Below are 27048 nucleotides of genomic sequence, written 5' to 3'. Positions count from 1 at the left end.
GAAAAAAGTATCAAAGTGCTTTATATAAAAGATAATAGAACAGAAGTAGAATTGGAAAAAGATGAAAAGAGAAAAATGTATTATCAGAAATAAACTTGTTCTTCATCCAGTTCCTGGCAAAGAGCTCCAAAAATCCTTGTAATTTTCTAAGTGATAGGAGTATCTTTTGTTATACTTTTTTTTTTTTTTTTTAAAGATTTTCTTTACTTATTTGAGAGAGAGAACAGGAACAAGGAGGAGAGGGAGAAGCAGACTGCACTGAGCAGTGACCTGAAGTGGGGCTGGATCCCTGGATGTTGGGATCTGATCTGAGCCAAAGGCAGTTGCTTAACTGACAGTTCTACCCAAGTTCCTCTCTTTGTTATTCATATTCAACCCTTTCAGACACTTATGCCATGAGGTGATTTAGGGTGGAATTTCTATATAGCCTCAGGACAGGGCTGTACACCAGGAAGACCTAGGGGATTGAAACTTTCAGCCCTGCCCACCCTTCTCCTGGAAGGAAGGGCTGGAGAGAGAAAAGCTTGGTAAAAACTCTTGAATAAGATTTAATAAGGTTCCTCTTTGTTAGGAGCCAGGAGGGTGGGTATCTCATCCTAGTTGCTTGGGGCATAAGCTCCTGCTATCTGAACCCTTCTGGACTGCACTTTCAGTATAGCTTCTTCTGGCTCTTCATCTGTGCCTTTTATAATTGGTAAACGTAAGTAAGTGTTTCTCTGAGTACTGTGAGCAGCTCTTGTAAGTTAGTCATTATCTGAAGGAGGCTGTCGTAGGATCTTCAAGATACAGCTAGTTGGTCAATAACACTGGTAACAACCTGGCTTTGTGATTGGCATCTCTAGTGGGGGCAGTCTTGTGGGACTGTTTTAAATTTGTGGGATCTGATTCTGTCTCTAGGTAGATAGTGTCAGAATTGAGATACCCAGTCAGTGTCTGCTGAGAATTGGAGAATTGCTTGGTGGTATTAGGATACACAATGGGCAAAATGTTTGTGAAGGAGTAGTGACTGGGTATGGCAGATTGTAGGTATTTTGAGCCATCAAAGTGATGGGGGAGCAGGAGGCTGGCTGAGAACGGAGCAGGGGCTGGCACCTTGCACCCCCTCTCCACCCACTCCCCTTGGTAATATGTGTGACATTTCACAGGCACCCCTGACTGCCCTAAAAGAAGAGCAAATGGTTATCTTGCAGAGATCACAGTCCTGCAAGGCAGGAGTCTCTCTTGGTTTACAAATGTCCTTGAGATTTACAACAAAGAAGTTGCCTTATCAATAGCCCAATTTCCAAAGATACATAACTCAGTTCCTCAAGCCCTAATGTCACCCTCCCCTCCATAAAAAAACCGAAGGAGATGGAGGTAGAAGGAAAAGTAAATAAAGTTAAATTTCTTTTAAGACCTAAATCTCACTAACAAGGACGTTTGATAGCAGGAATGTAACATTCCACCAGGAGACTCCCAATTGTCTTTATGTTAGTGCCTCATTAGAGGGAAAGTGGCCTTGGCTTGATAGTAACCATGCCTTCCATATCCTGACAGTCTTCTTTATCCCAATAGCCCTTCTGAACAACCCTTTGTCCTCACCTACCCAACTCCTGTGTATATAACCAGCCACTTCTCACAACCCGGGGCAGCAGCTCTTCCTGCCCACGGGTCCTGTCCCTGTGCTTTAATAAACCACCATTTTGCACCAAAGATGTCTTAAGAATTCTTTCTTTAGTCGTCAGCTCCGAACCTCACCCCACCGAACCTGACTTAGGTTCTGGAACTTCATCAAAAGGAAAGTAAGTACAAATTTTCATAAGTGATGTTTTAATAGGAGCAGTCTGGCACAGTCCTTTTTTTCCTCCCAAACTTGGTTGGTTAAGTTGGTTAAGCAGCTGCCTTCGGCTCAGGTCATGATCCCAGCATCCTGGGATTGAGTCCCACATGGGGCTCCTTGCTCAGCGGGGAGCCTGCTTCTCCCTCTGCCTCTGCCTGCCATTCTGTCTGCCTGTGCTCGCTCTCCCCCCCCCCCCCCCGATAAATAAATAAAATCTTTAAAAAAGAAAAAAAAAAAAAGACTGGATGCCTTCTCGTCTGCTTTACCTCTTTTTTTATTAAAAGAGGTAAACAAATCAGAAAATGTGATTTTGGCCGTTGACTAATTTGATTTGTAAAAATTTGGAACCAAGGCCTAGTTAAAAAGTGAAGTTTTATATCTTAACAAATGTTTTATGTTATTGATGACTAACCAAAATGTGTGTATAGGGAGTGCTCATATATGTGAGATTTACCACTGTGCAGACATTTAGGTATGAATATTACTGTCATGGCCTAGAGTGAGTGCTGGTCAGTACATGTTACTTCTCATCTCCTGTTTCTTAGGGCCTCTAAACTTTGGATGTCTTCAGTTTTTCTGTTTTCTGGTTGTATGCTTTGTGTCAGTCCTGTTGGTGGCTGTAATGAGCACAGAGAATAGTAGGAAATTGGTTGGGTGGTCTGGTGAGGGGGGTTGGGAATGAGCCCAATTTGGGGAGCACAGGAGAAGAATAATTGAAATATTTCTTGCAGTTCTTTTCAGTTTTACTTTTTTTGATAATCCCATTTTGGTCATCTTTTTTTCCACCTCCAGAAACTCCATTTCATTTCACTTTGCCCAAAGAAGGTGAGATTATCCCACCGTTGACGGGTGCAACTCCACCTCTTATTGGACACCTAAAATTGGAGCCCAAGAGACACAGTACTCCTATTGGTGAGTGGCTAAAACATAATGGTATTTAAAGCAGAATTTCTGAGGTACCATTCTTTATGCAAGTGATTCTTTTAGATCTGAGGAGTTGGGTCTGCCTGATAAGGTTGGTTTTTGTATTAGGAAGAATAAGGTTGTGGTATTGGATTTTATGAATTTACTCCCAAAAGATTTTGAGCAGTAATGAAAAGAAAGGGTGGAAGGAAGGAACAGAAAGACTACTTATGAGGATTGTATTCTGTTACTTTCAAGGCAGTAGAATCTGAGTGCTAAGGAATGATACAGAGGTATTTTTATAAGGTAGGGTCAGGAAATAGGGTAGAAGTACTATTTATTCTGTACCCTGGCTATCAGTCTGCTGCTTGACAGGGCAGGAAAACTTAGATCCTCCTTCCCTGAAGCAGCCAGTAGTCTTCTGTATTAACCTATTTGTTTTCTCTAGTCAGTGCTGGGAGGTAACAATCATGCCGTCTGGAGTCTCCTGCTACCTATGCCTGATGCTGGCAGATGTGGGTTGGCTGAGGGCTCATGCAGCATCCTTTGTCCAGATGCAGAAGTGGAACTGAATCCTGTTGCTCCTCTTAAGACCAGGTGTCAAAACTAGTGCGTAGTTGTTGATACTGTGACAGGATCTATCCTAGGAACCCCCTGCAGTCTTGCAGAGCTGTGGAGCCAAACAGGCAAAATGATGACCTTGAATTATAGTTTTTCCTGTTTGTATTTTAGAGTTCTTTCTTCCTCCTGCCTCCCTTGTTTCAGGTATTAGCAATTATCCAGAAAGCACCATAGCAACCAGTGATGTCATGTCTGAAAGCATGGTGGAGAGCAACGATCCCATACTTGGGAATGTAAAAGGAGATCTTGGGGCTGCCCCAGAAATGGATGATAAATTGTGTCTAAAAATGAAACTGGTCAGTCCTGTGACTGAGACAAGTGAAGAATCTTTGCAGTTTAGTCTGGAAAGTAAGTTTATTTTATGTTAATCTTGGGTAATTAGTAGCTGCAGATCATCTGAGAAGTATTAGTTATCTTCTAGTTACAGTGATCAACACTTGTATTACTAAATGTATCTCTGAAGTCTTGTTCTTACGGATTTAATCCTTTGCTTTCGGTTAGTCACTGTAGTGTTACTGAAGACACTTCATTTTAAAATCTTTTGTGCTGTTTGGTTTTCTGTAGTAAATCTGTATCTCTAAAGTAATTGGTTTCCATATTCAGAAACAGTTAAGAAGAAGATAGACACTGTAGGATTGTGGACTCATGTTGTAGGCTTATGTTGACTGTGTTCATGTTAATTAATTGCACATCCATTAGTATGGCTAAAATGCAGAGAAGGTACAAAGGAGGCTGCAAAGTAGGATCCAGATTTGAAAAGGCCTTTCACATGATGCTGAAACACTGAAGAATTTTAGGTGAGGGAGTCATACCAGCTTTGTTTTTTATTTTTATTTATTTATTTTTTAAAGATTATTTATTTATTCATGAGAGAGAGAGGGAGGCAGGGGCAGAAGGAGAAGCAGGCTCCCGTGGATCTGGGAGCCCAGTAATGTGGGATTCCATCCCAGAACCCTGGGATCATGACTGGAGCTGAAGGCAGATGCTCAACTGACTGAGCCACCCAGGTGCCCCAGATTTGTTTTTTTAAAAGGATTAGCTGAGTGTCTAAAAATATTCTGCCTTTGCATTCTTCCTTGCCTGCCTTGCCCATTTCCTGTTCTCCTGCCTGGAAAAGTCCCTCTTTGTTTAACCAGGAAGTAGGGTCACTACTAGAGGAGGTGGAAAAGAGGGGATGAATCTGAGAGGTGAATAGTAGACCAGAGAGAACCTTGGGACAGGGAAGAAAGAGGGTGGGGGGGAGGGGGACATGAATTTACATCAGAATTTAGTTTTCATGATAGTGCTCTAAAGAAGATATTCTTATTTCCAGACACAGAGAGCTGTTGCAGTTACATACCTAAGGTTGCAATAAATTTTTTTTTTTTTAAGATTTTATGTATTTATTTGAGAGAGACATAGAGCATGAGCTAGGTGGTGAGGCGGGGCAGGGAGAGGTATGGGCAGACTCCCCACAGTGTGGAGGCCCACGAGGGGCTTGACCCCAGGACTCTGGGATCATACCTGAGCTAAAGTCAGATTCTGAAGTGACTGAACCATCCAGGTGCCCCAATAGTTTTAAAAAATATATTTATTTTAGAAAACAGGGAGGTAGGTTGGGGGAGAGGAGGAGAGAGTCTTAAGTAGAATCCGTGCTGAGCACGGAACCTAAAACGTGACTCCATCTCAGGACCCTGAGGTTATCTGAAACCAAGAGTCTGATGCTTTAACTCACTCTGCCACCTAGGCACCCCGCTAAGGTGCCTAGTAATTGCTAAGGTCACAGTAATTGCTAAGAGGTAGTCCTAGAGTTTGAATCAGATCTGTTTGACACAGAAGTTTATATAATACTTCCGCTAGGTAATTTGTAAATGCTATTTAATGGAGTTAGAGCAAGAAGTCTTAAAGGATTGTAAAGGAACATTTAACATAGAGGACTAGAAGAGTATGAAGATGGAGTCTGTGGGGAGGAGAATTAAGAAGGTAACAATGTGAGACACAAAAGTAGGGGTCTGATAAGGTATATCTGAAAATGAACAGTGGATTTGACAATCAGAGTCCATTTGGTGACTCTAGCAAGAACTATTTCAATATGGTGCTTTGTTTGGGTAGATGTTATATTGAAGGTAATTGAGGATTGATGGGGAAAAGAGGTAGCAGATACATTATCCTTTAGAGAAGTTTGAGGAAAGAAGGAAAAGTAGGCCAAGTTAGAATTGGAAATATTTTTTTATTTTTATGCCTATAAACATAGGGGCCTAAGGAGATTTATAGAGTGGAAGAGTCACCAAAGAGATTGGTTAAAGATGAGGGATCAAGGGAAATGGTTGGTGGATCAAAATCCTCGGGGCATTGGGAAAGGAAGTTTTCAAAGACTACCACTAGAATTGGTGGACTTGAATAAGAAGTGCCTTGCATTCTCCGCAGAGACCAAAGTTTCTCCGCAGAGACCATATACTTTGAGTTCTTAAGATATACCAGGCATTTTACATGTACAGCTCAGTAAATCTCACAATAAACCTGTGAAATAGGTCCTTTATTACCCTCATTTTATATTTGAGGAGACTGAGGCATAGGGAGACAGCAGCTTTCCTAGAGTTGAATGCCTAGTAAATAGAATAGCCTGAATTCAAAGTAGTTTTAAGAAACAGGAGTGCAGGGGCGCCTGGGTGGCTCAGTGGGTTAAAGCCTCTGCCTTCGGCTCAGGTCATGGTCCCAGAGTCCTGGGATCAAGCCCCGCATCGGGCTCTCTGCTCAGCGGGGAGCCTGCTTCCTCCTCTCTCTCTGCCTGCCTCTCTGCCTACTTGTAATCTCTGCCTGTCAAATAAATAAATAAAATCTTTAAAAAAAAAAAAAAAAAGAAACAGGAGTGCATGGCTGGTTCAGTTGGAAGAGCATGCGACTCTTTGATCTTGGGTTGTAAGTTAAAGCCCTGCATTGGTTGTGGGTTTGATGTAGAGATTCCTTAAAAAAAATAAATTATTAAAAAATAAATAAGGCAAAACAAAAACGGGGTGCCTTGGTTAAGCATCCAGCTCTTGGTTTCAGCTTAGGTTATGGTCTCAGGGTCGTTACATCAAGCTCAGTATTGGGCTATGTGCTCAGTGGGAAGTCTGTTGGAGATTCCCTCTCCCTTTCCTGTTGCCCCTATCCCCCCCACACCCTGTGCACACATGCTTGCTCCCCTCCCCCAGTATATATAAAATTTAAAAAGAACAAAAGTCATTTTAAGAACCAGAAGTCTGGGTCTGAATTACATTGCTATTCTGCTTTTCAGTGCTTAGTAATTTGAATCTTAATACTCAGAAATTAAAAGTATTACGTTTTCATTTTTATTATATCTAATATCAAGTGGGGTCTTAATTATTAAGAGAGTATGTGGTAGCCTTGAACCTTTATTTATATTTATTTTTTAATGATTTTATTTATTTTTATAAACGATTTTTGTTTATTTGACAGAGATCACAAGTAGGCAGAGAGGCAGGCAGAGAAGAGAGGAAGGGAAGCAAGCTCCCCACTGAGCAGAGAGCCCGATGTGAGGCTCGAAGCAGGGCTCGATCCTGGGACCCTGGGATCATGACCTGAGCCAAAGGCAGAGGCTTTAACCCACTGAGCCACCCAGGCGCCCCTTAATGATTTTATTCTTAAGTATTTTCTACATTCAACATGGGGCTTGAACCCACAGCCCAGAGATCAGCCAGCCAGGTTCTCCTACTGACTCAGCCAGCCAAGTTCTCCCCCACCCCCTGCTTTTTTAAAAGACTGAATCTTTAGATTTGAAATTATAACTGGGAAGACCTTAAATGGAGCTAACGTTCTGGATGATAATACTGTCTTTCTTGATACCAGGAGCATTGTATTAGGCAAGCACCCTACTTTTAGTTTTATTCATTTCATCCTCACAACAAATCTGTGAGTTTTGTTTTTGTTGGTTTTGTTTTATCTCTGTCTTCTAGATGAGGAAACTGACTAAGAAGATGGACTACTAAATGCTGGAGCCATGGCCTGAGCCAGGTTTCTGTTTCAGAGCCAGGGCTCTAACCACTAACGTTTTAGCTCCCATCTTGTTTAGACTATGTCCAGTCATAAATGCTTTAGAAATGTTTAAAAATATTTGCTATTTTCTCTAATGCTGGAATAAATTGTACATGAGCAAATTTTAATCCTTTGGCATAAGTAACACTGGTTTGAGAATATGGGATTTTTTTCAGTATCACCCTTAATTCTTTGCTAGAGATTCTTTCTTGAAAATGTGTTTTGTTTTTTGAGTATCTGTCACAAAGACACTTTGGGAAGAACTTGAGTACTGTCTGTTTTGGGTTCTCTTAAAACTGCCCACTATTTAAAATTTGTGCATCAAAAAAGATAAAATTTTGTGCATCAGTTTAAGACTTTTTTACCTAAATTTTAGTTTTGTTTTAAATTTTGTATTTTTTAAAAATTTTACTTATTTGAGAGAGAAAATGAGAGAAAAAGTACAAGCAGGTGGAACAGCAGAGGGGGAGGGAGAAGCAGATTCCCCTCTGAGCAGGGAGCCTGATGGGTCCCAGGACCCTGAGATGATTCCCTGAGCCAAAAGCAGCAGCTTAACCAACTGATCCACCCGGGTGCCCTGAAAATTTTTTTTTACATAAATTTTATACATCTTGTATGAGAAGAGAGGAATTGATTCAGGAGGAGTTTGATTGTCATTTTTACATGTCACTGTTTAGTAATTCATTATATTATATTTCTGGACAAACTTTCTTTTGTAGGAGGTTTGAAAAAAAATTGATTTGGCACAAGTGAGAAAAATTGTACCATTAAATGATAAATCTTTCTTCACTTATTCTTACCTCTTTTTGTCACTTGTTGCAGTACCAGTAGAGCAAGTTTTTAAGTGTGGTACTAACTGAATTCAGTTTCTCTTTACTTTCTGTTCTTGCTTTTGTTTTTATTCAGAGCCTACAACTGGCGAAAGAAAAAATGGATCTACTGCTGTTGCTGAGGCTGTTGCCAGGTAACCAGAGTTGGTTGCTATTTAGAGGAGTTTAATATACAAAGCCACTCTGGTAATAAGGAGAAGATGATTTATTGATAGGGGAAAAACTTGAAACTCCACCATAAAGGATTTAGCCATGTGTCGAATCTAATGTAGGCTGTCTTACTAATACCTTCAGTCTAATAAAGCTTTTACTGTACTTAGAACTAAGATATTTAAAGGTGTTTCTCTTTCTCCCTTTTGTTCATGTGGGAGTGCCCTTTTTTCTTTTTCCTGTTGGTGAGACAGGTTATTTATTGCTGCTTATTGGTAAGGTAATAAAGGGTTTAATAAGAGCTCGCCTTAGACCTTGTTCCTTCAAAGATTCCTGACTCAGCCGCAACCTCAGGCCATTTTCTCTTCTGCCTGCCAAGTTAACTACTGTGTTGAACTGCTAATTTTTGCTTTGTCACGAATGCTGTAATGCTTGGAGGATGAGTTTGACCCCATCCTGAGGCTCTTGTGGTAAGCTTTGCCATCTGGTGGCTAGGAGAGTAGAACTGTTCGTTGGTTTATAGCATGAGTCATCCAGCATGAACATACTAGCAGCGTCATTGGTGAAATCTAGGTGAGGATTCTTAAATGGGGCTTGGTAAGTACAGTAAATAAGTAAAGCAGGCCAGGTGCCAGAGCACAGAGTATTAAGGACGTTGGCTGGCTGAATGTGTGTCCTATTTGAACATGTGCCCCTGTTCAACTCCAGCTGGTTATTACCATGCAAGAGTGCAAACTTACTGTTGCCAGACCTTTACACTTTTAACGAGAAAGCTGGAGTTTTAAAATAAAATTCCTTGCTTGTTGGGTCAAATAGAACATGTCTGTGGACTAAATTTGACCCTCAGTTGCAAGTTTCTGACCCACATGTAAATCCTTTGTACTCAGTTCTGTTGAGTGTTCTGTTCTGTTCTGTTCTGCTGAGAGTTCTGTTTTAGAGATGGTTCTCTGGGCTCTTGCATATTTAATCTGAAAGATAAGCAGTTGAGGGTCATTACTCAGTTAAAGACTCTTTAATGTTACAAGTTAAAGAAAATGCTTAGGTTTTAACATAATTATATATCAGACATGACTTGTCATTAGTCTGTGCATGTGCACATTAAGAGGGAACAGTATGTTGTTGAACCTTTTGTGCCAAATGGAGGGATGAAAAATAAGGGTAAGACTTCATTTTGGAGGATGGGTATTGGGGAGTCAGAATGAGATGAAATTCATTGGTACTGTTGTTAAGGAAATTGTGTATATGAGAATCTAGATTTTAAAAGTCTTATTCACTTTATAGTTAGGTTCACCATAGAAATGTAAGTAAGCTGTGCTTGAATATTTTATCTATCTATCTTATCTATTTATTAAAAGACCTTCTTTATTTGACAGAGAGAGATCACAAGCAGGCAGAGAGGCAGGCAGAGGGGGAGGGGAAGCAGGCTCCCCACAAAGCAGAGAGCCCAATGGGGGGGGGTCTCGATCTCAGGACCCTGAGACCACAACCTGTGTTGAAGGCAGATGCTCAACCCACTTAGCCACCCAGGCACTCCTCTGCTTGAATATTTTCAATGATCGCTTCTTTTGCATTTAAGTGAAGCAGTACCACTGTTATCAGGTGTCATCTGTTAACTGGGCTCTGTTCACATTACTTGCTGTTATCTTCTTTTTCTCTTAAACATTTCATTATTGAAGGTTTCAAGTATATACAGAAGTAGAAAGAATAGTAGAATGCAACAATACGTATTCACCACCCAGTGTCAAAAATTACCAACTCATTGTCTTGGTTCATTTATAAATACTTCCATCACACTCACCCTCACTGGATTATTTTGAAGCTAATTCCAGTGTACCTCATTTTATCTATAAATATCTCACTGCTATTTCTAAAGAATAAGGATTTTTTATTTTGAACTTGACCACAGTGCTATGATCATACTTTGAAAATTGGCAGTGATTCCTTGAAAAAAAAAAAGGTCAGTGTTCAGATTTTTCTGATTGCTTCATAAAAGGTTTTTTTACACGGTTAAATCAAGATCCAAACAATGTCCACATATTATGTCTCTTAAGTTAAAATTTGATTTGATTTGTCTCATAAGATCTGATTATGTCCTTTTTGGTGTGTGTTTGTGTTATGTTAGTCACCATACAGTACATCATTAGTTTTTGATGTAGTGTTCCATGATTCATTGTTCTATTGGGATCTCCTCCCCCGCCACACACCCCACTTTTCCCCCTAGCCATTTATTTGTTGAAGAAACTGAGTTGTTTGTTCTATAGAGTACTAAAGTTTGGATTTCGCTGATTACATCTTTTTGGTATTTGATACAGTCCTCTGTCCCATCTTACTTCCTGTGAATCTTCTTGAGAGTTTTTAACTGTGCTAATTTGAAACAAGTATGAAGGGTCTTTTGGTATAATAAGGTGGTTTGGGATGCAGAGCAAGGATTTTATTACCTTTGTGCCTAAAAAGGATAATCGCTAGAGGTACTTTCCCTTTCCATACTAACCCAGTATTGCTTTATTATCTTAGTTCTCCAAAGACTGTGTCTGTGTTTAGCTGTGTTTGTGAAGCCCAACAAGATGATGAGGCTCGAAGTCAGAATCCTCCCTCTGTGCCCATGAGGTGAGCATTATTTTCATAGCCTCTTTTGAATCGTATTGATTTGCAGAATGATTGGTACCAAAATCTAGAATGTACATTGCTACCGTTTTATGAACTTGAGCTTACATTTTTATCTGAGGGATTGTGACATATTCTAGATGGATTTATAAATGAGATGATGTGAGAAATTTTATTTAATATTTTATAGGTACAGGTTTTTGTCTTGATTTACTTATTCTATCAATTTGAAATGATTCAATCTTCATAAATTTATGAAAATATATCATTCTAAAAAAAATCTGTAGTTCTATATTTTTAAAATCACACCTTTTTTCTGTTTTGGAACTGTTTGCTTTTAATAAGACTTCTCATTTTTCTTTAGTTTCCCAAAGGGCAAACTGAGATGTTCACCCCCAAATTTAAAGTTTGTCATACTTGATGGAATTAAGATTTGCCCGATTTCTTTATTCTATAATCTCTTAGAATAGCTCTGAAACAAAAAAAAATTTTGTGTTACAAAGTATTCTTTCTCTATTTAAATAGAGTATCTTGTTTGGGATATACAGTTCTTATATTTAGTATAAGGAAATAAGGCAATGGAAATAAGCTTGTATTTTCATTATTATATGGTGTTCAGTGATTCTGTAATTAGAGAATTGGATGATGTTTTGTCAGCGGGTATGTTCCTAATGTTATCTGCAGCATAATTTTAATGTTATTGACATAAATATTCAGAAGGAAATATATCAGTGCTTTTATTAGCATTCTGATTATTAAATGTGAGCTTGTTGGTATTCTTGAGAATCAAATAGCCCAGGTCACATTCTAACAACGGGGAGCAGCAGGTAGAGAGAGAAGCAGGCTTCCTGGTGAGCAAGGAACCTAATGGAGGATTTGATTCCAGAACCCTGGGATCATGACCCGAGCCAAAGACACTTAACTGACTGAGCCACCCAGGCATCCCTCTGTTCAGAAGTTCTACCCTAAATAAACAGCTTCTGTAAAATGTGGTAGGCTTCTTTAAGGGTGGGAAACAGTGGTAATTGAATTTTTCAAATAGTTAAGTACTTTTCCTTTCAGCTTTTGACTTTTATTGTTGTTCAGCTATTGATGTTCGCTGCCTGAAATATTCAAACATGAGTATTTAGGTCATAGAAAAGATGAATAGAATTTTCTTAATTGCTTTGATTTATTCAACATAAAGCAACATAGTATCGATTGAGCATCTGCTGTGTACCTAGCCCTGTGCTATGGTCACTTAAAACCTCTTCAGAGGTAGGTTTTACTCCTCTGTCTCCTGGTGGACTCTTACTCTTAACCTTTTCTTTATTGTGTTATATATCCTTATTCATTTGAGGTTCCTGACAGGACTCAAGCTATGACCACCAAATTTTTACCAGCCTGTCTTGGGCTACGCCTTTGTTCTAAATCTCTTCAATATCTTGTTTTGGTAAACTGAGCTCAACAAGATAGACATCTCAGAAACTTCTTTTCTCTTTCTTATTCAAGATCCAGAGCAGGGCATTTCTCCAGGAGCTCTTCCTGTTTCCTATTTTCTGCCTACATTTGTCAGCTCAGTTCTTAAGGGATGAGCGCCCCTTCCAGAATGGAGACAGCTTTCTCTTTCTCAGTGATTAGTTCCATCTTTCTCTGGCCAAATGCTCTCAGCAACATATGACATGGTTTCTACATCCTTGATTATACTGGCTGTTCTCTTCTAGGTGTATCTCAGTTTATGCCGTATAAACTATGATACTCCAAACTGAAACATCCAGATATGGTCATACCATGGTCAGTTTAGAATGGATTCCTTTTCTCTTTTTTCTGGCTACTATGCATTTAATGTAGCCTAAAATGCATTAGTTTCTTATTTTGTTTGTAGTGTAATGACTCACTGAATTTTAATTTACCAAAAATTAAAAGTTCATAGGCATTTTCTATATGAATTTGCTACTTACACAATTAGTTTACTTAATCTGAGAGTAGATTTTTACAATTACTCAATCTCTTAATGGAGAGAACATTAATTCTTTTGTTCGTAGTACACTTATTAAACACTTAATGTGTAATAAGCTCTGTATTAGGTGTTTGAAGTAGAGATGAATAAGACATGAATGTTAAGTTTCTGTGTAACCCTCACTTGGAGTTAATCTGGGCCTTTTTATTCTGGTTAAGGACATTTTAAAAAGCCCCTAGGCACCTCAGCTTGGTGGTATCTAGTTTGAGGAGACATTAATCAGATGCTTGTGGGATAAGTGAATAAGTCACTGATGGCCCAGTGGGAAGACTAATGAAAAGAAGTAGGCTGTATCTTGAGAATGTCTTCAAGAATCCAAGTCATTCTGAATTGTTAGTTGTAAGATCTACCAGTATAGCTAGCAAAGCTAGAATCTCACCTATAACTCTATGCTGTAAAAATTAAATTTCTTTCCCTAAAATTATTGGTTGGGGTAGGAGGTAATGGAAAGTATCTAGACTGCTAGGAGTCATTTGAGAATGTTAGAACCAATAAAAACCAAACTATACATCTTGACCTAATTGAGATTTTTTTTGAAGTAGATCCCTAAACTGCCTTCATTGACTTTGACTTCAGGAATAGCTTTACATCTTTCTGTTTACCTTATTTTCTGGTATCAGATTTCAGAGTTCATAACTAGTGATGGGAAGAAATTTTATGACTATTTTATCATCATGGTGGGATAGTCCTATGTACCATTATTTTTTCGAGAGTATAGTTAGGTTGGGGCACCCAGGTGGTGTACGTGGTTGAGGAACTGACTTCTGGTTTTGATTTAGATTGTGATCTGAGGGTGATAAGATCCAGTCCCAAGTCAGGCTCAGCACAGGTTCTGTTTGAGACTCCCTCCCTCTCCCCACAGTGCTCTCTCTCTCACTCTCTCTAAAAGAAATATATCTTTAAAAAAAAAAAAAAGGTGAAATTATGTTGAACTTTGTAAGGTGATATGCTCTGTCACCTTAGTTCCTCCCTTCCCCACATTTCTCAGATTGTCAAATTTGTGTACTTCCTCTTGCCAGTAGACACACACACTTGCTTACTTGACATGGCTTCTTCCTATGGTTGATTTTTAGGGGGAATTCGCTCAGTTTTCCAAGTACTCAAGATGAAGAAGAGAAGGAAAAATTGGAAGGTGAACAAAGGACCAGGAAGAGTCAACAGCCTATGAAGCCCAGTTGTCCTGTCAAAGACCCTCCTTCTCCTGTCTCCCAGCAGGTGGCCACACAGGGGCCATCCAGTCCTCAAGGGGAAGCAATGGAGACAGATGTGCTAGAAGGCCAGAATACCAATCAGGAAAAACCTAGTAATGCCTTGACTGAAAGGCCCAGCCAAAATAACATAGGAATCCAGACCATAGAGCGTTCCCTGTGGGTCCCAGAAACTGTTTCAGCAGCAACCCAGACTGTAAAGAATGTATGTGAACAGGGGACCAGTACGGTGGACCAGAATTCTGGAAAACAAGATGCCACAGTTCAGACTGAGAGGGGGACTGGTGAAAAACCAGTCAGTGCTCCTGGGGATGATACAGAGTCTCTCCATAGCCAGGTGAGACAACATACAGAGTATCTTAGGGGTCCTGTTTTTTGACTTCATGGATTCCTGGAGAATTGAACATGTGGTACTTGTACCTAATGATAATTCTTAAGGATTTTGTACAGAACAGTAATTAAAAACAATTTTTCCAGGATGGAGATAGGGTAGTGAAAATTATGGGTAGCTGTATCCAGTAGGTAGTCTGAAACAGTGTTGGAGTTTGTCAAGTAGGTCTTTACTGGAAACGAAAGCCAGGAATTTAGTCTAGGCCCTATAATATTCTTCTACATTTAACTTTTTCTGCCACAATTTTTCGTCTTCCCTTAAAAGCATCATTGCTGATTGCTTCCCTCCCAAGTTTATTTCACCAAGGTTCCCAGGAACTTGAGAAGAGTACAAAGCAGAGGAGAAGGGATAGAGAAGCATGAAGGATACTGTACCACAGTATTAGAAACAGAACAGTAAGAGAGAGAGGAAGGAGTGCTCGGGTGACTAGGACTGCAGAAAGAGGCTACAGCTAGATATAATGGGAGGAAAAGGATTGGGGCTGATGGAAGTAAGACTGGAGGAGTAACAGGTTCTTGGGAAGAGAGTTGGGAAGTGTAGGTAGTAATAAAAATTGAATGGGTAAGAAATTGTGGTAGAACTGTACCTATTAACAAAGAAGAGGAAGTTCATAAAATCTCATCAGATGGCATTTGGGTTCCATGGCAGGGAAAATTTGGAAGTTATTAATAGTGCTTAAATTGCCTTTTCAGTTGCTCTGGTAGACTATCTTCATTTGGAATCTGCCTAGGAAAGCTTCATTAGTGATGTGATAGAAGTTAGTGATGTGCTAGTGACGTTCTAATTGTCCAAGTTGTTTGTTTTATAAAAATAAAATAATATAGTTCCTCTTTTTTGAACACCTAAAGTGTATCAGCATTGTGCTCAAGACAACCCATGAGGTTGGTATTATTATTCCCATTTCACAGGTAAAGAAACCGAGCTGAAGAGAGGTTAAGTAACTTGCCCAAGATTTTGCCATCAGTAGGTGGCAGAACTGGAATTTGAACTCAGCATATCTGACTTCAGAATCGGTATTCTTTTCATTATGCTATGTTGCTTTTCTCTTTATTAATCATGGCCTGTGTAGTCTTGTTCTGTTTATCTGTGCCTCTCCAGGAACTCCAGAAATTATGTTTACATTATTAGCCTTTCAAGGTAACATGGTCTATGAAATTTAAGACTATCAGTTTGTACAGATTAAAAATAGCATAGTTTTTTGAATATAGGGGTTATAATAGATCAGACCCTATTTTGCACTTATTTTTACCATTAAAGTGTTTACAGTCTGTCAGGTAATAATGTGGTCTCTCTACCTTTATAGAAAGTGTTAAACTTGATCCAAAAGATAGCAGTCTTATAGAAGCCACTAGATTATGTCTTTCTTTCTTTCTTTGTAAAATAGGGAAATAATCTCTGCTCCTATCTCATGATGATGAGAGCAGGAGCCAGTGAGCCCTAGTGGTTAAGCCTAGGCTGTGGAGTCAGACCACTTCTATCTGGGATATTGTGAGGATTAAATGAGATAAGGCATGTGAACCCCTTACTTAACACTACACCTGGCACATAGTAGATAGCTCAGTATATGTTGGCTACTGCTACTGCCTGTTGATTATTACGATTTTAAACACCACTGCTGATACTGTACTGCTATTGTGTCATACAGAGTGAAATAACATATTTAAGAGCTAATTTTTCCTGCTAAGAAAGGTGCTAGGAAAATCTAGGTGGTGAGTAAGTACAGTTTCACTTGGGAAAGGTGAGACATTATGGAGGTGGATTATGGTGATGTTTGCAGAACAGTGTGAATGTGTGTATGCTTACAAATGGTTATAGTGGTAAACTTCGTGTATATTTTACTACAGTAAAAAATTACAGATGAAATGGGTACAGTAACAAATCGGCATTGCCGTGCTGTATTTTGAAGAATGTTGGAAAATGAGGAAGGCTCTGTGGAGGTTTTTCAGGTGCCAGTGTTTTCGTATCCACTGCATTCTAGGTAGGACTCCGGCCAGTGCTGGGGAAAAGCATAGGTAGCCTACCTTAGACAGTCCTTAAAATTTCACTTCTGTAGCCAGTGCACCTAGAGCCAGGCTTTTAATAAAGAGCAAGTTTGGTTTTGTTTTCATTTTATCTTCCTTTTATAATGCTAAGATCATCAAGCTATTTATCTTTACAGAGACCTCTTTTTAGAAGACTGTTTGAAGAGAGAGTAAGCATAGCTTTCTTTTTATCTGCCCCCTTTCTTTTCTCTCCTTTCTTATTCTGTCAGACATGTTTATTTTTAAGTGTCTCTCTTGAAGTGATCATCTTGTCTGGCTGTTGTAGTGGAAGAATGCAGGAAGTCTTGAGAAGTCTCAACACAAGGAGTGTTGATGTATCCCTGAAACCTTTAAGACCTCTGTGATCCAGGGCCTGGCTCTCCCTGTGTAGGCAGGAGATCTAGGCTGTCACGGTTCTGATACAGGGGCACCCTGATGATGGAGCTGTGACAGACCAGAGCTCTGACCACTCATTAACCAGAGTTGTGTATACAAAAGTACTTTAGTGTATGTGCTGCCAAGGTGAGCACTATACAAAAGTATTTTAAGAAATGAGTTGGTTTATGTTTCTGTACTTTTTGTTTTATTTATATCCTCATAATTTAGATACCCATTTTGGTAGATACTTTACCCCTAAGATGTAGTTGGAGTGGGAATTAGGAAAATTACTCAAAGTTTTAGGTAAATTACTACCATATTGGTCAGTAAAAACCCAGGATCATCATCATTGCAGTGGTATATATAGTTCTTTGGAAAGACTTGGATACCTTGACATTGACTGTTTTAAAAAAAAAGTCAGTCTACTGTGGGGAAGTAAGGCGGGAGAAAAAGTGCATTTTCTCCTGCTCAGAATTAGAGAGCCAGTGAGGTGGAGGGGAGGGCATGGATGCTGTCAGATGTGGTATGTGTAATGAGAAAACATGTATGTAACAGTTGGCATAAAAATGTAGGGTTTATTTAAGCTATTTAACTATTCTTTATAGTACAAGTAAATACAGAATCCTTATTTATTAATGTTTTCTGTTTGTGGACACTAGCTTGGCTCTTGTTATAATTATTACTTGAAACATTAAATATTTCATATTCTGAGAGAAATCTGTATCTAGTTCTAGGCATAATTAAACTATAGTGTTGGTGACTAATGTGGGAAAAACAGACTGCACTGAGATTAATAGATTACTCTGTTCTTATATAAAGTTCTAAAGAATGCCTTTTATTTAAAGAGATGATGCAAGTATAAGTTTGTATACTGATTGACAAGTCAGCATCAAAATCCAAAGGATTATAACCTAAAATGTACTTTTATGGGGGTCAGAGTTTCACTTAAATATCCTTGATACAAGTGCTAGACGTTATGATTTTGATTTAGACAGAAATAGGTCATTTTAAGTGATAAACTGTTAAAAACTCTTCCTAGCTTCTGGCTATATAGTCCATCCCTATTCTTATCTATAGGTGAGTAGAGTACAAAACAACTAGAAAATTCCGTCACACTAGATTCATGGAACCTCTGAACAATGCTCATCATGAAGAAATTGATCTGATTCTTTTTGCAGTGAGACCCATGCTTGTGTTCCATATTTTCTGTCACAGGGAGAGGAAGAGTTTGATATGCCTCAGCCCCCACATGGCCATGTCCTGCATCGCCACATGAGAACAATCCGTGAGGTTCGCACGCTTGTCACCCGTGTCATCACAGATGTGTATTATGTGGATGGAACAGAAGTAGAAAGAAAAGTAACTGAGGTAATACATACTTGGGTCTATGTTGCAAATTTCAGTAGAAAAGTTTCCCTGGCTCTCCACGTTCACCTCTACCTGCCCTTCTTGTACAACTAGCTTTTGTGTTTTCCTTTGTCTTGTTAGAAAGATGTTAAGAACTTGGTAAGAGGAGAGTCTTTTTTTTTTTTTAATTAAAAATTTTATTTATTTGACAGATCATAAGTAGGCAGAGAGGCAGGCAGAGAGAAAGGGGGAAGCAGGCTCCCTGCAAAGCAGGGAGACCAATGATGGGGCTCCATGCAGGGCTCAATGTGGGGCTTGATCCCAGGACCCGGAGATCATAACCTGAGCTGAAGGCAGAGGCTTAACCCACTGAGCCACCCAGGCGCCCCAAGAGGAGAGTCTTCAATTATTCTCTTTTTCCTAACCATGAGCTTACTGTTTGACCTTTGGTCATTTATTTGACCAGTCCCATCATGGTTTCAGGTTTTTTTTTTTTTTTAAGATTTTATTTATTTATTTGACAGACAGAGATCACAAGTAGGCAGGGAGGCAGGCAGAGAGAGAGAGAGAAGGAAGCAGGCTCCCCGCTGAGCAGAGAGCCCAATGTGGGGCTCAAATCCAGGACCCTGAGACCATGACCTGAGCTGAAGACAGAGGCTTTAACCCACTAAGCCACCCAGGTGCCCCGAGAGGAGAGTCTTCAATTCTCTTTTTCCCAATCATGAGCTTACTGTTTGACCTTTGGTCATTTATTTAACCAGTCCCATCATGGTTTCAGTTTTTGTAAAGAGCAGATTGATGAATCTCTTTAAATCCCTGTCATGTATAAATACAGTCTATGTATTATTTTTAATCCTTGGAAACACTTAAGGAGCTTTAGAATTCTTCTGCTTTATTCCACGTGTTTTTTCTCATTGCCTCTCGCTGTTTTCTCATTTGTGTTTATGTTTATTGATTGTGTCCTTTCTTGGTCTCCATTCATGTGTGGTTATACCTGCTGGTAAAGATGCACCTTTATTTCTTAGTAGGATTCATTATGGACTCATTCCCAGTTTTGGCAAAATATTGGCATTTATTCATTGTCACTGGACAACATTATACTTTGTTTAGATCTCATACTAGCTGAAAGTAAGCACATTTTCTAGAATTAAAGATGTGGCACCATTCTCGGTACATATGTTAATTTCTAAGAACCATTTTATTAATTGATAAGATGCACAGCTACGTACTTTCCTTCCTTTACTCAGGCACTTTAAAAAAAATCTGCCAGCTAGTCATATGGGAAGTTGAGCTCAGGGAGAATTAAAATTGTATGTAGTTTATTAAATGAAACATATTATTGCTGCTGTTCATTGATGGGCCATTGTGCCCCTCACGGCAGAAAGGATTTGACATTAGTTTGAGAAATTGTCTTGTATTCTTTCTTCATTATATACCAAAATCCCAGATGTTATCTTCAGTTTTACAATTGTGGAATTTTTTTTTTTGGTGTTACTACTATTTTGGAAAAACTGGGAACTTACAGCAGCTTTAGAAAAGTGAATGCTTTCATGGATAGTTTTTATAAATACTTTAATCTAAAATGTTACATTGTAGCATTAATTTATTATTTGATGTGCTTTTTTTTAAAGATTTTAGTTATTTATTTGAATGAGAGAGAGGGAGCAAGAAAACATAAGCGGCAGGCAGAGGGAGAGGGAGAAGCAGACTCCCCGCTGAACAGGATCCCAGGACCCTGAGATCATCACCTGAGCTGGAGTCAGACGCTTAATTTACTGAGCCACTCAGGCGCCTGATGTGTTTTCTAGAGTATATTTCTGGAAACAGCAGGTCTTTCAGATACTCTGAGAGGAAAAAAATGTTCCATGGTCAAAGTTTGAGAAATACCAAACGTTTAAAAACCTCCCATCCCCCATGAAAATTCATAGTACATATTACATTAAAGGCTCTAAGAAGTCCTTTATTAAAGAAGTTTATTTTATTATTTAATACATTAGTTAACCAAACTTATTTGACAACTGAACATTTTTTAAGGTAGCACTTATTATACCCATATGGAACATAGTTTGGAAAATGCTGCCATAATTAAATACAGTAATTACAGGAACCAATGTTTTTGAAGTACTAACTACATGCCAGGCACTATTGTAAGGACTTGAAGTGATTTAACTTACTTAATCCTCACAACTAAGCTGTGAGGTAGATGCTGTTATCCCATTTTCTAAATGAAGAATTGGAAGCATAGCCAGTAAAAATAACCTGCTTTAGGTTACATAGCTAATAAACAGGAACTAGAACTCATCCCATGCAGTCTAGGTCTGGAGTGTACATTTTTTTTTTAAAGATTTTATTTATTAATTTGACAGAGAGAAATCAACAAGTAGATGGAGAGGCAGCCAGAGAGAGAGAGAGATAGGGAAGCAGGCTCCCTGCTGAGCAGAGAGCCCAATGTGGGACTCGATCCCAGGACCCTGAGATCATGACCTGAGCCGAAGGCAGCGGCTTAACCCACTGAGCCACCCAGGCGCCCCTGGAGTGTACATTTTTAACCACTACATTTGCTCACTTTCAAGAGTAAAAATGATGTATGCAAGAAGTGGTATGTGATTCATATGGTAGTGTGATGAGGAAGAAACTCATCTGAGGGGAATTTTGATGCAGTCTTTCTGAATGATGTCTAGAAAGCATTTGAGTTGGATACTTAAGTTTTTAGAAGTTGGATTGATAAGGGGAAAGGGCATTCCATATAGAAAGCTTGGTGAGTAAAGGCACAGATAGAGTAAAGAGCACACAGGCATGAATAGTCTAGTTGGTAGTCAGCAAAAAAGATGCATGAAGGAGTGTGAAGATTGAGGTCAGAGGCTTCTGGGAACTTAACTTTCCTCATATCTTGTATCCTTTGCTTATTATTATTATTATTATTTTTTAAGATTTTATTTATTTATTTGACAGAGAGAAATCACAAGTAGATGGAGAGGCAGGCAGAGAGAGAGAAAGGGAAGCAGGCTCCTTGCTGAGCAGAGAGCCCGATTTGGGACTCGATCCCAGGACCCCGAGATCATGACCTGAGCCGAAGGCAGCGGCTCAACCCACTGAGCCACCCAGGCGCCCTTTTGCTTATTATCTTTTAGAGATTTTATTCATTTGTTTACCAGCAACAACTTCTTAACTGTGTTCCTATAGTGTGGCAGGCCCTGGGACTACAAAGATAAAAAAAAGACTCCTATTCTCTAGGAGCTTATACTTTGTTCCTACACCGTGGCAGGCCCTGGGACTATGAAGATAAAAAAAGACTCCTGTTTTCTAGGAGCAACGAATCCAAAACTTGTTGGTTGCTGAGGTAGGGAGTAGAAAGATGTGTTATAAGAGGGGGCAGAACCTGCCAGCTTACCTGAAGGTGGCTAAAAGATTTTTCAGAAGATGTAGTACTCAAAAGTAGCAGATGACATTGAGGGGTGGGGGAGAAGGACATTATAGACAGAATGAAAAGTTACGTAAATATGTAGATAGATAGCATGATATGCTTAATGAATATTTAGAGGCTCAATATGACACTACAGTCAGGTAGGGAATGGTAGAGAATGCCATTGGGGTTGGTAAAGGCCCATAGCGTAAGGGCTTTTGTATACCATAGAGGAGTTTAGATTTTTATCTTTGGTGTGATGGAGAACCTTGAAAGAATTTCAGAGAAAAGAGTGATGTGCTCAGATTTGTATATGGGAAAGGTCAGTTTAGTAGCTATTTAACCATGGACTCGAATGGGTTGAGGCATAGTTGAGACAATAGGTAATGAGTGCCAGATTAGGACAGTGGTGGTCAGGGTTGAGAGAAGAGACAAGATGCAAGAAATAGATAGAGGGTAAAGTTTTGATAGACTTTGGTGAATTCCTGATTGTGGGGATAAAGGGAGAGGGAGAAATATAGCATGGTCCCTGGGCTTTTTGCCTGTGCAGCTAGATAGATGGTACCACACACTGTGTCAAAGAATGTAAATAGAACACTGGTTTGAGAGAGAAGATCATTCAGTAAATATTTCCCGAGGGTCTCTCTTGTGGTATGCACTGTGCTGGATTTGGGGTATACACATACCCAGGAAAGAAGATAGTGTTACCATCTCTGTCTTAACAGCGCCTCTGTAGTTTGGAAGAAGAGACACGATCTTAACAGGCCAGCTTAGTGCCTGTGTCTACGTCATTAGAAGAGCAGTGGCTTTGACTGCAGGACAGTTGCAAAGGCAGGAGTAGCTTGCTACTGTTCCAGGGCTTACTATCCAACAGAGTCTGGAATCCCAGCCTTTTAGGCTGACCATGCCTCTACTCATTTGTCATATCCAAGTGAAGAGATTGTCTTCAGTTCTGGGCTGTTGTAGTCAGATGACCAGACTGGAATCTGGCTGGAGCAGTTTGGTGAAAAGAGACAGTGATTTGAGAAAGTCATATTTATCTCTGACACTTTTTACAGGTGGTGCAATTTCTGGTAAAGACCCTGAGGACACATGGCTGAGGTAGTGGAAAATGTTGATGGCGGTAATCAGATCAGGAACTTGGTTATTTCTAGAAGGGTTATCTGATGAATGTAAGCCACAGAGGATAGTGACAGATGTAGGGAAAGACTGGGAAGGGAAGCTGTGAACCAGGAATTACAGTGTTCATTCATGAGAGTGAGTGGGTGGGAGGATTTGGTGAGTAATGGGGAGAGGAAAGTTGAACAGAATGGCAAATAGTAGTTTAGTAAGAGCAAGAGGTGGGGAGATAGAAATGGTCTATTAATGGCAGTGGGGAGCAAGGTTGCCTCTTACCTCCATACTCCTGAATTGAGGTTAGTTGAGAAAAACCATCCTCTGCATAGAGCCGTAGGGGATGTGAGATGCACTGGGCATATCCAGGATTCATTCATTGAAGGCAAGGAAATGGAAGGAGGAGGACATTGTGTTTAGGATGGGTTAAATGTCAAGTGTCCTTAGTACATCCAGAGAGAAGACTTTATTGGATATTTGTATCTGTGAGTTTGGAGCAGTCATCATTGTGTGTTGGCAGACAGGCAGGGATGAGTCTGGTAAGACTGACCAGGGAAAGCACAGTAGAGTGAGAAAGGAATGAGAAAAGTCCTGTGAAATACTATTTCTAAAGGATCAGACCAAGAAAGAGGAACCCCAAAAACAAGCACATAAAGAAGTAGCCAAAGAGGTGGACTGAAAGTAAAAGTGACTTTGTAGATTCCAAGGGAGAGATTTTCAAGAAGGGAGTGGTCAAAGATAATCATTTAATTATCTTACAGCATTATTTAAATATGTGTGCTTTGCATACTGTATGCCGAGAGAGGCTATAAATAAAGACTGGGGGAGGAGAGTCTGTCTACATGTCTCCCTGTCTTCTCTGATGATTTGGATAATCAAGAACAGTCTAGAGCAGGAAGGCAAATCTGTAGCACCTGGGCTGTAATTTTCAGTCCTATGCCCAGAGAGGATGTTGCTGATTGGTCCCATAACCTTTTAGAAAAATCCTGGGAATTAGCCTCTAAAGGCTGCATAAAACTGAGCTCCATTTACCACTCCGTCAAAGTAAGCATGTGAGATAAAGTCAGTTTGACATTCCTGTCTTCTATGATACTGCAACCTTAAACGTTTTATTACCTTTTTGGTTTTCATTTTTCTAAACAGTAGCACCATTTTTAGCCCATTTTTGCCTCGTTTTCTGTTTCCTTTATCGTTTATGGAAAAGTAATATAACTAATTTCAAAAAGCATGTAATTTTATCCACTGCTGATCAAATATCCAGAAGGGCCCCTAACCACTTGTTTTCTTCCTCTAACTTTCCTTTCTTCTTACCTTTCTTCTCCCAGACAAAGATTGCCTGTAGTCTGGATTAGAGTCCTTACTGTTTTCTTAGTAGCCAAAAGTTGTGAACTTGTTGAGTAAAAAGATAACTTACTAGCTTATAATAGAGGTCTCTCTCTTTGCACTCCAGTACCACCTTTATTTATTTTTTATTGAGCTATAATATAATCCCTGTAGAAAGCTCAAGTCTCAAATGTTCAGTTCAGTGGCTTTTGACAATTAATTGTATGTAACCACTACTCAGAACGAGATACAGAACATCACCATGATTCCAGAAAGTCTCCTGATTCCTGCCTTTCTGAATTGAAATTTCTATCCATCTCGGGTTTTTCAACTTCCACATTAGCATGATGTCATTGTGGCGGCTTTTAGCTTTTGTATCCATTTCTTTCTTGCAGGAGACTGAAGAGCCAATTGTAGAGTGTCAGGAATGTGAAACTGAAGTTTCCCCTTCACAGACTGGGGGCTCCTCAGGTGACCTGGGGGATATCAGCTCCTTTTCCTCCAAGGCGTCCAGCTTACACCGCACGTCAAGTGGGACAAGTCTGTCAGCCATGCACAGCAGTGGCAGCTCAGGGAGAGGAGCCGGACCACTCAAAGGGAAAACCAGCGGGACAGAACCCGCAGATTTTGCCTTGCCCAGCTCCCGAGGAGGCCCAGGAAAACTGAGGTGCAGACAGGGTCTCCAGAGAGAGAGCTACAGCAGGGGCAGGGTTGCTGACATTTTAATACCACAGGAAAAGGGGAGTCATGGGAACACCCCCCCCCCAATTCTCCAACTAGGATAATTTAAATCCTCTTCCTCCCCTTGTTCCTCTCCTGTTTGGTTTTGCATGGGAGGTAGGGTAGAGCTCTGTGGGAGCTAGACTTCTAAGAAAATGTAGGAAACAGGTGAGGGGACTTTGGAAGTGCTGGCATATGCTGCTGCCATCCCCATTTTATGTAGCCTACAAGTGTTTTGGTTGGGAATACAAAAAGTTTAGGGTAGTGACCCCAACTTGACACATTCCTAGCTTCTTGTTATCCTCTGCAGGTGTCTAGAGCCTGAAGTAGAAGAGGAGGCAGGGCGGAAATGGGTGTGCTGTTTTTGAGGGCAGCAGTAGGAGGCTTTGTCAGGAGGGAATAAACTTGTGCAGAGGAGGATGTCCTTTCCTTATTATCCAACACTCCCACTCCCTGGCTGATAGTTTTGGTGGTGGGTGTTCAGACTGGCTTCCTGCTGCCCTGGAGGGCTAGCACATGTTGGTTTGGCATGTAGTTTAAGGGCCGTGGGGAGAGTTTGTGAAGAAAGGACCCAGTCGCAGGTGCTGTCAGACTAACCTGTCTTCATTCTCTAGTCCTAGAAAAGGGGTCAGTCAGACAGGGGCGCCAGTGTGTGAGGAGGATGGTGATGCAGGCCTTGGCATCAGACAGGGAGGGAAGGCTCCAGTCACGCCTCGTGGGCGCGGGCGAAGGGGCCGCCCGCCTTCTCGGACCACTGGAACCAGGTACCCGGGTAGTGTGAGATAATGCTTAGTCTATGACTTGTTCAGCAAAAAAGGGAGTAGAGCGAAGAGAGGGGAGTAGAGAGTATGTGGGGTGTCAGGAGGGACATGAGGGGTCCGCACTGACTGGGGAGTGGGCAGGGATCAGAGAGGCTACCGAGAAACCAGGCTTATGCCGGTGCCGGGTCCTCTAAGAACGGGCTGACAAAGGAGTGGGAAACCTGGTAGATAAGTACTTTTTAAAATTCTTACTGCTGCCTCCTATCTCTTATCTCTCTTTAGAGAAGCAGCTGTTCCTGGCCCCTTGGGCATAGAGGACATTTCACCCAGCATGTCACCGGAGGATAAATCCTTCACTCGTATTGTGCCCCGAGTGCCAGACTCCACCAGGCGGGCAGATGTGGGTGCTGGTGCTTTGCGTCGAAGTGACTCTCCAGAGATTCCTTTCCAAGCTGCTGCTGGTCCTTCTGATGGTTTGGATGCCTCTTCCCCAGGGAATAGCTTTGTAGGGCTCCGTGTTGTAGCCAAGTGGTCGTCAAATGGCTATTTTTACTCTGGGAAAATCACTCGTGATGTCGGAGCTGGGAAGTATAAATTGCTCTTTGATGATGGATACGAGTGTGACGTTTTGGGCAAAGACATTCTGCTGTGTGACCCCATCCCACTGGATACAGAAGTGACAGCCCTCTCCGAGGATGAGTATTTCAGTGCAGGTAATAAAGGGGTGGAGTCTGTAAGAGATTCGCTTTGCCGGGGCCAGTCTTCTCTCCAGTCAGTTACTACCAGGAGCCCTCGCTCCAGCCTGATTGCTCCAGCCTGATTGCTCTGCGGGGGTCTCTAAAGCTGGCAGTTCCATTCCTACTATATTGGTTACTTCCACACTGCCTTTTTTGTTTTCCTTTGTTGCTTATTTTTAAATGAACTTACTTTGGCATAATATTATATTTATGGGAAATAATACAGAGTACTGTGCCAAGTACAGAATACTGGGATAATGTAGGGAGTTGCTGTCCACCCCTCAGCCAGCTTCCCAGCTTTCCCTGTTGTTAACATCTTCCATTAGCATGGGACATTTGTCACAACTAAGAAACCAACCTAACTCCTTACTAACTAAATTCCAGACCTTGTTTGGATTTCATGAGCTTTTACGTGTTCATTTTCTGTTCTAGGGATCCAGTCCGTTAGCCCTCATGTGTCCTTTGATCTCCTTTGATCTGTGACAGTTTCTGAATCTTTTCTTCTTTTTCTTGACGTTGACAGTTTTAGGGGGTTAAATATTTTGTAGGATATCACTCAGTTTGGGTCTTCTCATGTTTTATTTGATTAGATCAGAGTGTTAAGGGTTTTGAAAAGAATGCTGGGAAGGTGAAGTGCACTTCTTTTGACATCACATAGGGCAGAGAGGCCATGACATCCATAGGACGTCACTGGTCTCGTTAGTCC

General features: G+C 40.4%; 1 protein-coding gene across 3 annotated transcripts in view; it reads left to right on the top strand.

Moving 5' to 3' along the window:
* TP53BP1 (tumor protein p53 binding protein 1) overlaps nucleotides 1-27048 on the top strand; it is a 77642-nt gene that overhangs the window by 40184 nt on the left and 10410 nt on the right. For 2 of the 3 annotated variants that reach the window (XM_059372654.1, XM_059372657.1), the window contains exons 13-21: nucleotides 2612-2731; nucleotides 3488-3691; nucleotides 8264-8321; nucleotides 10852-10944; nucleotides 14014-14485; nucleotides 18154-18306; nucleotides 24520-24791; nucleotides 25459-25608; nucleotides 25888-26318. In XM_059372654.1, coding sequence (XP_059228637.1) covers nucleotides 2612-2731; nucleotides 3488-3691; nucleotides 8264-8321; nucleotides 10852-10944; nucleotides 14014-14485; nucleotides 18154-18306; nucleotides 24520-24791; nucleotides 25459-25608; nucleotides 25888-26318 — 1953 coding nt within the window. The remainder of the gene's footprint in view (nucleotides 1-2611; nucleotides 2732-3487; nucleotides 3692-8263; nucleotides 8322-10851; nucleotides 10945-14013; nucleotides 14486-18153; nucleotides 18307-24519; nucleotides 24792-25458; nucleotides 25609-25887; nucleotides 26319-27048) is intronic. The other variant, XM_059372655.1, reaches the window with a different exon arrangement.

The sequence above is a fragment of the Mustela nigripes genome, chromosome 13 (genome assembly GCF_022355385.1).
Source record: "Mustela nigripes isolate SB6536 chromosome 13, MUSNIG.SB6536, whole genome shotgun sequence".
NCBI lineage: Eukaryota > Metazoa > Chordata > Mammalia > Carnivora > Mustelidae > Mustela > Mustela nigripes.
The sequence above is the reverse complement of the archived record's forward strand: the minus strand, read 5'-3'. Positions and strand labels throughout refer to the sequence as shown.